The sequence below is a fragment of the Dicentrarchus labrax genome, unplaced genomic scaffold (assembly GCF_905237075.1).
Source record: "Dicentrarchus labrax unplaced genomic scaffold, dlabrax2021, whole genome shotgun sequence".
In the NCBI taxonomy this organism is placed as follows: domain Eukaryota; kingdom Metazoa; phylum Chordata; class Actinopteri; family Moronidae; genus Dicentrarchus; species Dicentrarchus labrax.
This window is the reverse complement of record NW_026136701.1, coordinates 820,041-838,492: the sequence shown is the minus strand read 5'-3', so window position 1 is coordinate 838,492 and position 18,452 is coordinate 820,041. Positions and strand designations below refer to the sequence as shown.

At 40.1% G+C, this 18,452-nt stretch overlaps 1 protein-coding gene and 2 long non-coding RNA genes across 9 annotated transcripts in view; 2 read left to right on the top strand and 1 right to left on the bottom strand.

Annotated features, from left to right (window-relative positions):
* Window positions 1-18,452, top strand: part of si:ch211-207d6.2 (sickle tail protein homolog) — a 286,466-nt gene that overhangs the window by 34,119 nt on the left and 233,895 nt on the right. For 5 of the 7 annotated variants that reach the window (XR_007886088.1, XM_051411052.1, XM_051411072.1 and 2 more), the window contains 5 exons: window positions 2,226-2,424; window positions 3,956-4,154; window positions 5,167-5,260; window positions 13,983-14,271; window positions 16,110-16,383. Coding sequence is in view for 6 of the 7 variants with exons in the window: in XM_051411052.1 (XP_051267012.1) it covers window positions 2,226-2,424; window positions 3,956-4,154; window positions 5,167-5,260; window positions 13,983-14,271; window positions 16,110-16,383 (1,055 nt within the window). In the remaining variant the exon portion in view is untranslated. Of the gene's footprint in view, window positions 1-2,225; window positions 2,425-3,955; window positions 4,155-5,166; window positions 5,261-9,808; window positions 9,880-9,904; window positions 10,053-13,982; window positions 14,272-16,109; window positions 16,384-18,452 lie in introns of those variants that run through there. The other 2 variants (XM_051411090.1, XM_051411101.1) reach the window with 2 other exon arrangements.
* LOC127370322 (uncharacterized) overlaps window positions 1-18,452 on the top strand; it is a 130,112-nt gene that overhangs the window by 75,201 nt on the left and 36,459 nt on the right. The gene's annotated exons all lie outside the window — the stretch shown is intronic.
* LOC127370298 (uncharacterized) lies at window positions 1,730-10,462 on the bottom strand. Its single transcript, XR_007886189.1, has 2 exons — window positions 10,395-10,462; window positions 1,730-1,972 (listed from the first exon to the last, which is right to left on the bottom strand). It is a non-coding gene; the product is annotated as an uncharacterized LOC127370298 (long non-coding RNA).

Sequence of the window (18,452 nt, the reverse complement as noted above, 5' to 3'; positions counted from 1 at the left end):
AGACAGGTGCACAGCAACAACAGTATTGGCAATGGCAGTCAAGCAGGACCATGGCAGGAGGCTCCACCAGGATCCATGAGAACCTGCGAGACGAGAAAGCACAAGAACTCCGGGGAAGAAGTGGAGTTAGTAACATGCATTAAAGGAACATGAATGAGTGCAGAAAGAGAGAGGAAGAGAGGAGCTCAGTGCACCATGGGAAATCCCCCGATAGTCTAGGCCTATAGCAGCATAACTAAGGGATGGTTCAGGACTCACCTGATCCAGCCCTAACTATAAGCTTTATCAAAGAGGAATGTCTTAAGCCTACTCTTGAATGTGGTGAGGGTGTCTGCCTCCCGAACCACAACTGGAAGCTGGTTCCACAGGAGAGGAGCTTGGTAACTGAAGGCTCTGGCTCCTGTTCTACTTTTAGAGACTATAGGAACCACAAGTAGCCCAGCATTCAGAGAACGTAGTGTTCTAGTGGGGTAATAGGGTACTATGAGCTCTTTAAGATATGAAGGGGCCTGACCATGAAGAGCTTTATAGGTGAGGAGGAGGATTTTAAATTCAATTCTACATTTTATAGGGAGCCAATGCAGAGTAGCTAGTACAGGAGAGATGTGATCTCTTTTTCTAGTTCCTGTCAGTACTCGTGCTGCAGCGTTCTGAATTAATTGGAGCGTTTTAATGGACTTATTGGGGCAACCTGATAATAAAGAGTTGCAGTAATCCAGCCTTGAAGTCCTACAGTCCTTGTTGCTGCCAACTCGTTCTCTTGTCCTGAGGAGGTAGACAAGGATACTGTGCAGAGAGAACAGCATGATCCCTCACTGGCTTCCCACCCATGACGTAGCCAAGGCAGAAGCAGGACAACTCAGAATTGGACTTATTCATCCTGTCTGATGTAATATATGTAGTATTTGTTTTGTTAAATATTGTGTTAATGCCTAATTTTAAAATATTCAGATGAAAAGTTAATTTTGGATTGAAAACACCAGACTCCAGCAGTCCTGGACTTTATTTAAGAGTTTATTGTATATAATTGGAAGTAGTTTTGTCTGACTGAAATGCCAATAACATATAACTCTGGTAAGGTAAGAGGAAAGTAAAACTAACTGTGTCCAAGCCATATACTCTCTGTATCAAAACATGTATGTGAGGTTAATTCTGTCAGTGCTCTTGACCAAGTCTTAGATCTGGAGTTGGTCCCCAGGCAGTGTACAGTGGCTTCCCACTGCTCCTAGTACTTGGTCAAATGCAGAGAAAGGATTTCCCTGCGGGGATCGGTAGAATTGACCTGACTTCTCCCACCCTCCACTGACATTAGAATATGTCACCAGGTGAAAGTAAGTATACTTGGCTGACACTGTGAACCCGAGACATATGCACAGTGTTGGCAAGCATTGTGGATGTTACAGTTAGTAATGTGTGACTAATACGGAAATGAGGAAGGTGTTCCTCATTGATAAAGCTTATAGTTAGGGCTGGATCAGGTGAATCCTGAACCATCCCTTAGTTATCCTGCTATAGGCCTAGACTATCGTGGGATTTCCCATGGTGCACTGAGCTCCTCCCTTCCTCTCTTTCTGCACTCATTCATGTTCCATTAATGCATGTTACTAACTTCACTTCTTCCCCGGAGTTCTTGTGCTTTGTCGTCTCGCAGGTTCTTATTGATCCTGGTGGAGCCTCCTGCCATGGTCCTGCTAGATTGCCATTGCCAATACTGTTGTTGCTGTGCACCTGTCTGTCTGTCTCTCTCTCTCTCTCTCTCTCTCTCTCTCTCTCTCTCTCTCTCTCTCTCTCTCTCTCTCTCTCTCTCACCCCAACTGGTCGAGACAGACGACCACCCACCTAGAGCCGAAGGATCTGTCCTAGGTTTCTGCCTTTTAACAGGCAGTTTTTCCTTGCCCTTGTCGCCAAAGTCTTGCTCATGGTGGTACTGTTGGGTCTCTGTAAATAATGTTTTAAAGAGTTCGGTCTAGACCTGCTCTATTTGAAAAGTGTCCTGAGATAACTTCTGTTATGAATTGGCGCTATACAAATAAAATTGAATTGAATTGAATTGTTCCTCTGATGAACCACCTTGTAACAATTGTATGTATTGCCCTTCTGAAAAAGCCAACTGGAAGTTTGAAACCGTCTCACCTTCTGTCCTGTTCCAAGGACTTCCAAGACTCTGTGATACTATTCTCCCTGCGGGACTAAAATCTTTTTTTCCTCTTTTTCATTATATCCAGGTGGGGAGTCCCCGGCCCTCTGAAAGCCCCACCTGTGCAGGTGTACTAGGCCTGGTGGAGCAGCAGGACCCTCTGGCCACAGAGGCCATGTCTGATGGAGAGGTGCTGCCCCCCACAGCCCCCTTCACAAGGGGCTGTAAAGCCAGAGCAAGTCTACCTGTGGGGCGGTCGAGTGGTCAGACAAGAGAGAGGCCCCTTGGTAAGTAGGCACATTCTTTTGGTTTTCATTTTCATTTTGATTGTAATTTATTGTCATCCCAGTAGGGTTGTCGAAAGTATTGATAATTAGATTTTTTTATACCAGGTATTAAAACAAAAAAAACCAATCTCTGTTATTTATACATTTGATACTATCGAAAGTACCAAAGTTATTAAAAATAAAACAGATCTACAGTTAGAAGGACAACATCCACAGTCTATGACCTAGTATCCCCTTGCTCTCCCCCTATCGTGCGCTTTAACACAAGGAGGAGAATAACATAAATAGAATTAAAATGGTGACATGTTTTATTTTAATAAATTACCCTGTTTCAGGTTAATTATTTATTATAAGACATTGACTTGATTATGACTACAAAGACTTCTTCATCTTGAAACCTAAAAATACAAAATATACGTAAATATAAGTGGATTCCTTAAGACATAATCAACTGGAATTGAAGGTCCGTGGTCTAATGTGCATCTATTGTGAGGTTCCTTGTTTGGGAACCCCTGCTGTGGTAACAGATCTCTCCTCAGGACTATGAGTGTGTGGTGATTGTAGCCTTTGACACACTACATGACTTTTAGAGTGGTCAGTTGTGGTGTCTGCAAACTAGGTTTCATCAGGAGTAATTAATAAAAAGGACATCATGTTTAATTAGGAAAGTAGTTTAAAATGAGGGTATGAGAAGTGGACGTTTCAAAAATTTCTTAGTAAAATAATCTTACTAAGATACAGTACATGCCAAATTGAACACCGACTCATAATGCTGTTTATTGTCTGTCTATGTTGTGTGTGTATCGGTAAGCACAAGAGTTTTTTTCCGGCTATTATCAAAGTAACTACGGGTTTGCTGCTTCCTGTATGGTGCTGTAGAGAGAGGTTACCTGTGTCTACTCTAACTGGCTGTAGCTCATTGCATGGCTCCCCCAGTCTCTGACACGACCAGATATTTAGCCTGCTAGATTTTTTTTTGTCGCTGTTGAACAATACACACAATGTGATCCTCCTCCTCACCTGAGGATGCCTCTGATCTGGGAGCATTTGTCAGCCATCTCCCAAAATAATCGGTGAGTGGAAAATCAGGGCAAAAATCACATAATGTGAACTGCGCTATACTCTCCTGTTACACCATTACCTACAATGTTCAGTTTTTTTAACACTGCAGAGAGGTGTTGTTTAACTGTGTGGTCATTATGGTATAATGACATTACAATATGCCACAGATGGGACTCTGAAACACTGTAATTTGTTTAAACTACACAATTTCAGGGGTCAGAGTTAACTGTAAATGGTTTTCAACAACCACTGAATAGAAGAGTATGACTACTGTGAATCCCCTGCATATTTAGAGCGATATATTTGATATATACAGTGCTAATGTGTAGAGTATAATAGTGGCTTTACACATCATTGACGAAGGGGTCAGACACACTGTGTATACTGTACTATTGTTGTCACATGTCAATGTGTTGGTATTAGTCCAGTCACAGACTAAAGCCCTCCCTGCCTGTGTGTGCTGTGTCAGGTGTGTTGTACCTGCAGTATGGGGAGGAGACCAAGCAGGCCAGGATACCCACTGAGATCAGCAGTCAGGATTCTCTGCGAGCTCTGTTTGTCACCGCCTTCCCCCATCAGCTCACCATGAAGATGCTGCAGTCTCCAAGCATGGCCATCTACATCAAAGACAACAGCCGCAACGTTTACTACGACCTGGAGGACATCAGGTGAGGGCCTTTAGTAAGGTGGCTGAGATCTTAGCACATGGCTACTTAAAGGTCCAGTGTGTAACATTTAGAAGGATCTATTGGCAGAAATGTATGTTTTCATTAGGGAATGAAATGTAACAATCGAACTTTAGACTGAGCTGTTTTTATCTACAGAGGGAGTGAGTAAGCCATGTTGAACCACTATTTTTCTACAGGAGCCCAGAACAGACAAACCAAACACTGACTGTAGTTACTGGATGTAGGACCTTTGATGTTTTTGGGTATTCAGTTAGTTGCAATTCGTAACTACACCACCAGACGCCACTAAATCCTATACACTGGACCTTGAAACAAAAAAATAAAAAATCATCAATAATTATTAATGATGTAAAACAAAATAAGTACTTATAGTTTTTGTTACATTGTATTAGCTGCATAGTCATAAGATCAGGAACAGACTTACCTACAAAGATTAGTCTTCCCCTTTATAAAGTAAATATCTGATTCATTAATTCACTCATTCATTTCTATATCCTGAATAGGTTTAAACCTGGCCTGCAGGCCATTTGCGGTTCCCGTCTCCCTCCCTCCAGCCCGCAAGATTATTATTTTTGAAAAAAAATGTCTAGTTGTTTCATATCAATTTAAACTGCCCCTTCATATACAATTAAAATAAAAAGACAATTCAATAAAAATGTATTTCATTTAGCATAAAATATGGCAAATGTGTGCAAACTGTTGACAGGAAGAGGTTTGTTTGTCTGCAAATAACAAAGATGATGAAAATTATGAAAATGTATAGAAACTGCTATTTCATTTTTTTTGAGAAGATGTTAGTAATTGAAATATTTTTAAAATATGATACTCCTATGAGATGACCATACCAGCAGTGGCCCCAACTCAATTTGAGTTTGAGACCCCTGGTTTAAACTGAATCTACATCTCAAATAATCTGTTGCACATGTGTGAATGGAGATTCTGTGTAACCCAGCCATTATGTCCCTTGTGTGTTCTGTTCTGTTGCTTCTAGAAACATCACATCCCACTCCTGTCTTAAGGTTTATCATAAAGACCCAGCACATGTGTTCAACCGCCATGCCAGGCCTGTCAACGCAGAGGGGAGGGTGAGTCAGCCAACACTCTGCTTGTCTCTTCAGCCTCCATATCTTTAGTTACAGTGTTGATCCAGTGTCCAGATATAAATCTATTGAGTAGCTTTGTTTCAGACAGGACTGGTGAGTTTTGATCAGACTAAATGGTCCATAGCATGATTTAGATTTGATTTACTTGGATTATTTTTGTGTGTATAAGCAGAGATAGGTAACCTGACTACTCCAGATGGTTTGTTGCACAGAACAAATGGGTTGGTTTGTTGCACTTTCACAAACTACTACAGGTGATTGGAGGAACCATCTGTCTATCACCGTTTATTATGGGCGAACTTCAACTAATCGGATCAATGAACCATATAATGTAGTCCAACCTTTCCATGGAGAAAAGCCCTTCTTTGCTCTTCTTTCAATGAAGAAACACTCTATATAACTGATACTAGCAGCGTCTACACTGAGGTGTTTAGCAGCTGCCATTGTTATTTAAACAAATGGTGTCTTATCGCTGCGTCACACCTATTGCCCACCACTGTAGCTGCCAGTACTCCCTCAAAGGATGCTGATTGGTCTGATTAGGTCGGACTTTGTGATCTTGTGAGTCTAGTTGTCTCATAAGATGTTCGCATACAACACAGGGAGCTCTGCACTGGAGTACCCTGTGTCGACACCCGTGCTGAATCAACACAGTGGTGTCATTGAAACGAATGAGGGGGCTATGTTTTGTTATGCAGGCCTGATGTTGGTTAGAACACAGCCCACTGCCATCAGTGCAAGAACCATCTCTTAGAACCTTAACCTTATATCGGTGTTAGTATATGTTATATTCCATCACAGAGGAGCATACTGCTATGGCTCTGCACTCCACTTGACCCCTGTGAGCAGACAGAGGCTGGATGTCTGCCTGTGTGCTGGATCCATATGAGGAAAGACAGGTTCAACAAGGCCACAGTAAACATGTTGCACCCCATGAATGATGCAGTCGTCTCCCGGCCAATAATCAACAAATATGTCAGCTTGTTATGACCCATAATTATTGCATCCCCTGAGCTAACCAAAGTCATTATCAGAATATTTTACTGAAAATTGTCTTGTGTCCCAAAAAAACGCAACATTTAGCCATTTAACGTTTGACTAATACTCAAAGATATATTACATAAAACATTCATTTAATTGCTTACTTAAGGGGAGGCAGTAGCTCAGTGTGTAGGGACTAGTATCTATCTGCTTCTCTAAGGCTGATTCATACTACTGTGTAGAATCATAGTTGATACAATATTATCAAAATCACAATGTGGCCAAGTGCAATGTCCAAATCGCAGGAAGCTGCAATTCCTTTGATAAAGGTCAAATGTCTGTCAAACGTCTGTCAAACAGCATTATAATGAAGGACTGTAGTGCTGCAGAGATGCCCTGACATACAAATCTTGTTCTCCAGATTTAAGATAACATGTTTGTTTGGTACAGACCACAACAAATGTTACGTCATCATGATGTCAAAATGTAATAGTTTTTTCAGTAAAAAAATAATTTGTGATGCAAAGATGATCATTCCCACTAATCATGAATCATATCGCAGTTGCAATATCTGTCAAAAATAATCACAATATAATAAATGATAAATATTATTATCATGATTATAAATATGATAAATTGCAGCCTAGAAAATGCCTGTCAAAGTCACTCAAATCCTCACGCTGCCTCAACTCTGAGGACAAAATGTTCACTTGCTGCCTAATATATCCCACCCGCTGACAGGAGCCATGATCACTCAGTGCTATTCACTTCACCAGTCGGTGGTCAGAATGTTATGGCTGTGGTGTATATCGGCAATTAGGTTAGACTTTGTATAACAGAAGGGGTAAGCAAGAGACCCCCTTGGTTCATCGCTTGAAATGTTCTTGTACTTGCTATACTGTTGAAATGACTAGGATCTCTACTCCAACAGAAATAAAAAGGAACTGCACAATGTGTTTGGTGGGATAGGTGCAGAGCTTTGGGTTAAAGAAAAAGGGAGAGAGAGTATATTCAATGTGCTGTTTTTGTGTTTTATTTGGTTATTGTTTTATTTTCCTCTCTCTCTGGTTATCTCTTTTGTAAATTTTAAATGAGTCTGAGTGTGTATGAAAGGATGTGGATCTGTAGCTAAAGGTAAAACTGGAGAGATAAATGAGATTATGAAAATGTGTACAGAAGTATACTAAAAGACATACAGCTACATCACAATTTCCTATCTTAAAATCTTGTCTGTTTCAACAAAGCATGCGACTGTAAAATGCAAATTCCTTTCTCAATAAAAAGAGAATTACAGCCAATAAGTCTTATCTACAGCCTAATAACGCTGTATTCTAATGATTTTGTTAATCTGGTTCATAAATACATGCACAGTGAATAGAACATGTAATGAACAATTTTCTGTAAGGTAAAATAAATTCCACTTGATTTGTTTCTTACTGGCTGTGGCCAAATTAATGTAGTCAATTTGCTCGAAACTGTAGTTTATATGAATCTTTTTAAGAGCTGTTCTGCATTGTCGATCAAAAACTCCTGGAAAAGAGTGGAAACCCTGGGAGAGGCGGAATGGCTTGGCCGAAATGCAATCTCTGAATCTTTTGGTTATTGTCTGATGACAATTTTTTGCATTTTATTAGCTTTAAAAAAATATGCAGATATCTGTTTATAGAGTTGAGAGGCATATGCTCCTCTCTTGTGCTGCGCATTGTGGTTTCCTAGCAGTTTTTAGACACACATAAAAGTCCAAATATTTTCAACTTTTCAGCGCAAGCCGTGGAGTCCCACCGCTCATCAATGAAACACTTGGCCTCTTTGAAATGAAGCTATATCGCCTGGTTGTGCATGTAGCCCTGCATCCTAGGCGCATGAGCCGTTTCTTTCTCAACACTTTTTGCCTCTAGCGATGCATCTCTGTGTGATCAGCCCCTAAATCAGGTCTAGGCCTACTTAAGACCCAAACTCTGATTAAATAGATTGACAGGGTGAGGAACAGAAGAGTTCTTTGTCTACTTTTCATCATAAACAACCACCACATTTTGTTAGAGAGGTCACACCCAGGGGTCGTGTGTGTTTGTGTGAGCTGCTGCTGCTGCAGGAGGATTTTGACATGAAGTCCATGCTTCATGTTCTCAGAGCCGTCCTGATAACGTGCCTCTAATTCCCATTCCCGAGTGTGGGATGTTTATAAAATGCTCAATTACACACTATCGCTGTGTTGCCAATTACTGGGATTATGGGAGCTTTTTGTCAGAGAGGGGGTCTTATTCTGTCAGAAAACCAAGACGCTGCTCTGCTCCCACTAGTATGACCGATGAGATGTTGACAGAGCAGCACCTCCTTAACTGTCCACTGCCTTCTGTTTATGTCTGCTATTCACACACCCGATAACAGTATGACATGACCTGTCCTCTGTGGAATGTCCTCTGTTCATTCCCCCGTCTTATTTTCCACATACAAAATATAGAGCAGTGTTTGTGAACAATACAGATAAAATGTTCCGTTACAATATACTGTATGTCATTTTATATGCTGCTAAAGATGGTTGAGGTTTATTTAGTGTCCTGAGATAACTTCTGTTATGAATTGGTGCTATACAAATAAAATTGACATGTGAGATCACAAAACCATGCAAGAATCCTTCCTGCCAGGCTTCAATCTACGTGTTTGTAGTCATATCAAAGCAGTTACAAAATACAAAGTTTGCTGATGTTGTGAAGTAGCGTGGGATCATGTGAGTTCTTCACCAATATTGCCGTCATTGCAGTCAGCTTCTTCCGGTTAGGATTCCTTCAATGTTTATGGTTCAGGAGGTTTCTACCGGGAGCCCAATGATCCACAGAGGTCTCCTCCTCTCCAAAACAAACAGACCCGCTGATTAAAACCGCTAAAAACACTGAATAAAGCAGTTCCACCTTAACAATCACTGCTTCTCCAACACTGTTGGGCAGACAGAGGATGTCCCCGAGGGGCTGCGAGCCGAGCTAATGCTAACGTTAGCTCAGCTTGTTTCTCTGATAACTTAAGATCCAGATGTCCGATGACTAAAATCCTTTTATCCGGTTCCAATATAGTAAATATAGAGTTAAAAACCACCAAAAACACTGTCACCTGAATAAAATGAAAAAAGGAAAGTTACATATTAAAGCTTTTTATTGCCATTTTTACCATGAGGTGGTTTATCATGGTCATATTCTTCGTTCATTGGAGTGGACAGAAAAAGTAACACAGTTACTTAAAATTAATTTAAAAAGATTTATGAGTGCATATGGAGTGAAAATCCATTGCAATATTTTATCGTGTTGTGAACATAATCAGTTTCTGAAGCAGTTGGAGATGCCTGAAACCTTAAGTCAAAGTCAGTCAGAGCTGAGTCACAGTTGAGACTGTGGCAACTCAGTTTGTGCTGGAACAATCATTTGATTGACTTGTGCAACTGGTCCAGACGTTACACCGCAGGCTTTAGTTCACGTTGGATTTTCAGACTCCTGGCGGTTTATGTGTTATGACATGTCGATCAACGCCCTTCTGAAATAAAGAGATAGATTTGAGTGGTGTCACCCACTCAGTCTTAACTAGCCGCTGTGCACCTCTTATCTGCACAGCTACTAGGATTATTGACTGAGGTAAGTCACAAATAAAACGAACTATTTTGTAACTTTGACAAAACTGTGTGTTTGGAACAGGAGCTGCACAAATTCATCACAGATCAATATGTGACACAAACCTCTTAGTCCACAATCTCGCTGGATCTGGGTTGGAACCTCTGTAATGAGTGCCTCCTGACTGCTCAGACTGAGTTAAGTCTTCATCTTGTTTATTTCACACTATTGTGTATTTATTACTTTTACAGCTGATTGTTTTAAGCAGGAGATAATAGCGAAAGCTTGTGCATTTGAGAGGTTTGCCTGATTTTGACTGAGGCAAGAAGTTTGTACTTATCATGGTATTGTTTTGGTGTATGTACTTAAACTCAGGAATCATATTCCTGAGCAGACGACCACCCACCTAGAGCCGAAGGATCTGTCCTAGGTTTCTGCCTCTTAACAGGCAGTTTTTCCTTGCCCCCATCGCCAAGGTCTTGCTCATGGTGGTACTGTTGGGTCTCTGTAAATAATGTTATAAGGAGTTCGGTCTAGACCTGCTCTATTTGAAAAGTGTCCTGAGATAACTTCTGTTATGAATTGGTGCTATACAAATAAAATTGAAATTGAAATATTGGGACAGATAACAATGCCCATATGTGGCAGAGAATTGCAGTCAAATAGACAGACGGAGGAAAACAGCCACGCAAAGAGACAACTCTGATTATTTGACTCAATATTGTGATAACTGTACATGGACAAAAGTATTCATTCACTTTTCCAGCTTTACATTTCATTTTCTAGTGCCAGCAAGGGCAATGTAGTTAGAAACAATGTTTCAAAAAGATGTCTCTACCCTTGCTGGAGGAGGGCTGGCTGTTTTGTAACTTCAAAGGGAGGAAATTGAGGATTAGTGTTGGTCCTATGCAGTTTAGTCTTGCTATAATGGCAATGACATCTGTGATGTAAACTATCATTTTTAAACTATGACGAAGTTATATTCTTAATCTATGTTAAAAAGAGAACCACATTTTAAAAGTGGTTAAAAGATAAAAGAGATAAATAGTTACATCTTAAATTAGCTTGCAAAATGCTTGCTAAGTAGATAGTTCATTTACATCCATTGTATCTGGCTAGTGTAATGAACCCGCTCTAGGCTCATGACAGAGGAGGGAGACCATACAGACAATTTAAAGGTTTTAAGCAAAAATCAATTTAATTAAACAATATTCACAAAAAATTATAATATGTATATGTACGTCAGTATGGTCAGTAGTGTAGTGAGTGTGTGTGGGCATCGGTGAAGTGTGTGAAAAAAAAAAGGTAATGCATGTATCAAAAACCAAAGACAGCATCAAACCAAGGACCTGCTGGCTGGAAGGTGAGAGCGAGACACACTGATCAGCCACTTATAAAGACCAGCAATCAGGATAAACCAGGTGTAGCCCATCCCATGGCCACACCCTCTACCACTCTGTCTCCTGTGAAGAAGGGAAAAGACACAGACCAACCAGAGGGGGGAGGGGTCATGTATGTAGCTCATGTAGCAACATTGTTATATGTTGACTGACATATTTGTGTCTGTATGACTTTTAATCTGTTTGTTGACTGAGGAGACCCACAGTTGTGCGTGCCCTTAACCATGTTTTTATGCCTTTGTGTTGGCGATAGCTGTGGCTGGAGGCATTGTATGTCTGGTCCGTCCATCTGCCCCATCCTTTCGAGTGCAACTCATGAACAAACGTCCACTTGGGCTCAAGGATGAACTGATTAGATCTTGGTGGTCAAAGGTCAAAGCTCAAAATGACCCAAACCCAAACATGTTTTTGGTCATAACTCAAGAATGGATGCTGTATTTATGTCAAAGTTTCACACAGATGTTTAATGGGATACAACGATTAAGTGATTACAGTTTTTACCCAAACAGTTAAAGGTCAACTTCAAACCCCTTTTTTGTCCACTTGTCAACGCCATCATTTGGAACAGAAGGGGGATTGTGACCATATTTCACAGTTGGTCGGATACTGAATTGGTGACACTATTTACTCAAAAGTCAAAGGTCGCGATTCCAGATTTCACCCACATGTTGACTGGGACGACACAATGAGTAAACAATAAGTATCACAGTACAGGCTTTCATCTTTCCATCTCATCTATTCTGCCTTTCACTCTTCCTGCCTCATTCTGAATTTCAATGTCAGGAGAAAACAAAATCACCACATTTTGTATAGTTACACTCTGAATTTATCTGTGTACAGTAATAATCAAATATCTATATAACATAACATATAACATCTATGATAGTCCTTCATTAATCAGTTCAAAAATGTATATTGACTGGATTCACACATATGTACTGTCAATATAGTGATTACTATAAAATCACTATACCTTTTTATCTTGAGCAAGATACTGAACCCTGAATTGCTCACGATGCTGTGCTCTGTGTGTGAATGTGTATGAATGTGTTTGATGGGCTTTGCCATCGCTGAGTGTGTGTGTGATCAATGTGTGTGAAACTTTGAATGTGGCATGTAGTGTAAAAGTGCTTTGAGTGGTCGGAAGACTAGAAAGGCGCTAACAAGTACAGGTCTATTTACCATTTACCATTTAACTTGAATGGCTGGTGGAGATTAGTTTGACTCTGGATTTGGTTTCTTTCTTTGCATGCCTAATACAAGTTGTATCGGTGAACTAAATATTGTCTAAATACTGACTGTGCGACACTGACTTAAATTTGAAACGTCTAAGAATTTTAGTGTTTTCCAAATGTTCACTGAGCTCTAAACCACATTAAAATATTTGTTTAATATATATTTTTCAACAGAATGTTTTTGAGACACAGCAGAGCTGCAGGGCATACAGCATGTCAAGCTTGATTTAAATGGGGCCGAGTGAGTGCCATGAAGGATTAGGCTTTATCATTCTGTGCTGCTGAGTCACATATGTATAGTGATGTTGCTTTGTGTAGCACAAGTGAAAAATATGCTTGTTAAAATGATTAATCGTGGGAACACGAGAGAAGGACAGACACAGTGAAATAAAAGTTTTTATATAGTCCAATACTGTACAGATATACAGTTGTATTTACTGGTAATCACTGCAGAATAAAAATAGTTTCTCCAGCTGCTCCAGGTCTTTAAACAGGTTCCTCCAATCTGATCTTGCCCTTGCATTTACACCTGGATTCTTGTTATCCTCATTGAGATCAGAGCTCTGTCCTCCAGAGCAAAACCTATGCGTTAGTAAGTTGAGTGGTGGCAAATCAGCCACAGACTTCCTTTTGTGAGTTGTTAGGTTAGGGTAAATGTTTTTGGGTTTTTTTTTTGGGGGGGGGTTCATGCCTTTATTTGGATTGTAACAGCTTGAAGATATAGCGAAACTAGTCTTCAGATTTCCCGCTTTTCCAGATTTTCCAACATGCAAGTCAATTTTGTTCATATAGCCCAAAAACATAAATTTGCCTCAAAGGGCAAGGAAAATCATTCACAAAATTCAGCCTGATATTGATATACTTTAAATCTAAACCTGATCTGTAAAACTCTGCTTAGTGGGACCATAAAACTTGGAATGCAAGTTAGGCCGTCGGCCGGCAAAACATTCAAAGAAGGGAAATCCCCAACAGAAAGATAGGTAGACTGGGCATGTACCAAAACATCATTACAAACTAACGTCTGCTCTAGATAATGACTCAAGATATGTGTTTAATATATCCAATCCAATCCAATCCAACTTTATTTGTTAAGCACTTTAAAACAACCAAAGTTGACCAAAGTGCTGTACAGGAGAATAAATAAGACATCATAAATAAAAGACATAACAGCTCACATGAGGCGCAAAATAACATATAATACAACAATAAAATGAAAAGACATAAATAAAAATAATGACCATGCAATAACAAGCAATCAAAAAAAATAAATAATAATAATATAGTAATAGTAAGATAGTTATTCACGTCGGCAGTAATGACACCCGATTACACTATCGGTGGTCACTAAAATGAATGTGGAGTCTGTGTGTAGATATACAAAAACAATGTTGGACTCCATAGTTTTCTCTGGACCCCTGCCCAATGTGACCAGTTGAATTGAATTGAATTGAAATTGATAACTCTCATTATTCCCTCGTTTGTTTTTCTGCAGATCTCCAAAGAGGTGTTGTACGGCAGTCACAGTCCAGTCCACACCCTGTCCTCATCCAGCCGCGGCACCCTGCACAGTCTGCAGGGCTCCATGTCCCCACCCATGGTCCGCTCCATGCCCTCCTCTCCCTCCAGAATGGTGTATGGTGGGGGGAGCAAAGGAGTAGGGGCTGGGCCGGTGGATCCAGGCAGCGCCACGTTACCAAGAGAACGCCTGTCAGGGGCGGGGCGATCGAGCACCCTCTACACCAACAGCAGTGCCATACTGGAGAGGAGAGATGTCAAGCCTGGTGAGATAATTGCAGGGCCCTCAACTGATCAGTGATCAGTGATTGATTAGTTATTACAAGCTTACATGATTGGAGAATGTATGGAACGTGTGATGTGTGCAAATAACTTCTATTCCTGTCTGAAATACTGCAAAGCTCCATTAAAGCTTCTTTTATTTTGCTTGATTAGAGACAGAGTTGGTGTGTAGGGCTTATAAATTAGCATGAATGTGTGTGTGAATGTGACATTTAGTGTAAAGCACTTTGAGTGGTCAGAAGGGCGCAATATAAGTGCAGTCTATTCAGGTAGGTTGCCTGTTTTGGAAAAAAAAAACATACATTGGACAAAAGATAGGACCCTCGTTCAAAAATCTAAAAGGGGCTTTAGAAAGCTTTAAACAGAATGTCTGTTGTTGTATTCTGTACATCTTCGGCTTTAATTTCTTGTCTTTTTTCATTATTATTGTGAGCACTGTCATTTTTTTATTAAAAATTAAAGGGGTTGGTCGCTGCTTACAAAATCAACTGAACTGTTCAGCCATTCATTCAGCATTCCTAAAAGAAAGCAAATAAACATTTTCAATTCAAAACAGTTCTCAAAGGTCTAGTATGTTACATGTAGGTAGATCTATTGTCAAAAATGGAACATAGGCATGTTTTCATTAGTATATAATTTAGGGATGTCCCGATTTTGGTAAGTGGTAAATGGACCTGTACTTGTATAGTGCTTTTCTAGTCTTCTGACCACTCAAAGCACTTTTACACTATGTGCCACATTCACCCTTTCACACACATTCACTCAGTGATGACTTACTCATTCATACACATTCACACACCGATGCAGCAAGGATACTTTGATGTGTGGCAGGAGGATCGAACCAACAACCTTCCGATTAGTGAACGACCAGCTCTTCCTCTGAGCCACAGACGCCCTGGATTTTATAGTCCTGATCTGATACTCGCTTAGATAATGCAGTTGCACAGTGCATTTAAGCTATTAAAATGTACTGACAATTGAATAGAGAAAAAACATGTCTGAATGTGAAGCAGTTCCTTAATGTTTTTTTTAAAAATAACACAATAAAGTATAAGAAACAGACCGTCTGTAATCTTTTAAGTCTTGCTGCTGTCTGGAGGGAGTTAACTCAGGCAAAGGCTGCAACAAGGCACCAAACACTGAACTATCTGCATTCTGTTTCCATTGTCTCTCCACCTTTTGTATGGATTACATTAATTGATTACTCTTATTGGCTTTTTGTTCGTGGAGCTTTTATTGCACTTGCAGTGGCATGTTGACTTTGGTTGTGTCAGCTCTCTACTCTCTACTGCTGTCTCTCTCGGCCCGCATCCCCTTTGTGAGTAAAAACAGCTGTGTGACAACTGACGTAAAACAAAAGATTGGATGCCAATCGCTGAGATCGGCTTGGGACAACCCAAATATAGTCACCTCAAAAAAAGAGTTGTTGTATTTTTGTTACCTTAGAATGAGCTGTTTTTATCTACAGAGGGAGCGGATCATCTTCTATGAGTCTGGCATGTTGAACCTGGCTCTAGATACGGCCATTTGCGTTTTTTGCAGCCACCATAGTTTTTCCCTTGTGCCTGGAAATGGAGGGAATTGCAATCTGCACCTACCTTGCTAGATGCCACTAAATCCTAGACACTGCACAAAACTTTTCAATGTATGAGTGCGTATTTGCATTTAGAGAAGAAAAACAGTGATTGAACTTAGGCTCTATCTGTATCAGTCTTGTTTAGCTTTAAGTTTGATAACTTGACATGTGACTATAAGTGTGTGTGTGTGTGTGTGTGTGTGTGTGTGTGTGTGTGTGTGTGTGTGTGTGTGTGTGTGTGTGCAGATGAGGATGCTGCCAGCAGTAAGAGCATGCCCCTGGTGCTGCGTGGTGAAGGAGGACCACATTACCCAGACTCCTACTGCTCCTACCTGCAGGACGGAGGAGGTCGCCTCAGCATTGCCTCCTCCCAGTGCAGCGCTCCTCCCTCTCTGGCTGCAGACATGGTGGATGCTGGGGTCACAGGGATCCCAGGGGGGCTGCAGCAGTACCGGGTCTCCATTAAACCCCTGATGGGCTATGGGGAGAGCATGGACCACCAGACCCGCTCACTCCACAGGTACATGCACTGATATACCCCCAGTGACACAAACATGGAAACACAACCCTGTACAGCTGAGTTGGACTAAGAGACACCTCTGAGCTCTCCATACTGTTTGAAGGTGATTATTTCTGTCATTTCTGCTTCCTTGAAACATGTGCAGGAGGAGGTGACAGCAGAGATCAGGAAGTGAGAGGTTGACAGAGGTCATGAACCTGATTGAGCCTGTTACTATATCAAATGCAGCATACAGTGACTGTCCTGTCCATACTACGTCTGCAGGTTCAATAGGGTGTTTTTTGTTATTGCCTTTCTTTATTTAGACCTGGCCAATATGGATGAAACCAATATCAGGAGATCAATATGAACATATTTATTCATAGTCTCTTCACACACTCCAAAATTAAGATTAGATTATAACAAAAATTTTAGTTATAATCCACAACTTTTTAGACCTGGTTAATGTGGTGACCTGCGGTTACCATGGTAACAGTAAGTGCAGTTTATTACTACATTAAACAGTTTGAGCAACTAAAGAAATCCAACTTTGCAAAGTGTCCTGAGATAACTTGTGTTATGATTGGGCGCTATACACATACAACTGAATTGAACTCAGTTGTAGGAGAGTGAACAGCAAACAGTGAGGCTGATATCAATCAGATCAAATTACAAAAAGTAACAACGGATTACTGGATTGCTGCATCGTCTACTCTAAATGCCTTGTGTGTTTTAGGGTAATCTGAATGCATTGTGGGTATGGCGGACCCTGCCACATTCTGTAATTACTGGCACTATACCTACTAGTGAGGTCATCAGGGAATGTAAATTGGCTAGTGCAAGAATGAACAAAAATATGATCAAAATAGGTGTTGATGTCATACAAATCTTAAGTTAACTTCTTTTACAATTTTACATATCTTCAAATTCTGTTTTCTTTAAAGGAGTTTGTTCTCATACTCCAGAAATCTCCACTTCACTACCAATGAAACCTTCCAGTTTTATTCTTATCAATATTCTGAAGGTTTTTACAGAGGGATTGCTCATATATCAATCATAGCCTGATTTATTGTTTTAATAATTTTTTCATGGTTGTTAGCAGTATCTTCCAGTGAATGGAGTGATAAAAGGAGACATCCAAAATGTACTCTGTAAAAACCCTTGAAATACCCTTGAAAATTAGCATATCTTTAACAAAGCCTAATTTGCATATTTAAACATACAATTAAAAAATAAATAAAAAATGTCTTAATGTTAGTAATCAAGTATGAAAGTTTAATGGTGATATATATTAGTATATCAGTAAAAATTGTGTTAAGTATCTCCCCTTAAGCAGTAAATTAAAGGCAGACACAATGACTTGTCAAAGTAGGAAAACTAAAGATGGAATTAATAACATTAATGATGGCTGCATTTGATATAGGTGACCCAGTTCTAGGGTTCTGGTACTGGTAATGCTCACTCACTGAAATGGCTTACTGGGACACTGAATGGAATGGAGACATTGTTAGTGTTATTAGTTACACTTTTAAATGGTATATGGACCCGTACTTGTATAGCACCTTTCTAGTCTACTGACCACTCAAAGCACTTTTGCACTACGTGCCACATTCACCCTTTTACACACATTCACTCAGTGATGGCAAAGTCCATCGAACAGAAACTAACTCATTCATACACATTCACTATCAATTCAATTTCAATTCAATTCAATTCAATTTTATTTGTATAGCGCCAATTCATAACAGAAGTTATCTCAGGACACTTTTCAAATAGAGCAGGTCTAGACCGAACTCTTTAACATTAATTACAGAGACCCAACAGTACCACCATGAGCAAGCACTATCAGCAATTTGGGGTTCAGTACACTTCGACATAACCCATTGCTATTAACCTATTTGGGTTAATTGTATTGTTTGCATATAACCATAACCATAGCCATAATAAATCAAAGGCAGCATGCTAGCTACCATCATATGTTAAGCTAAAGGTCAGTGGTTTGTGCTACTACTTATGGTGCTATCCATTTGTCTCGTAAATCCCCCGCCCGAGTTGCTCTGCCGTAAGAACGTGACATAATTGCCTGGCTC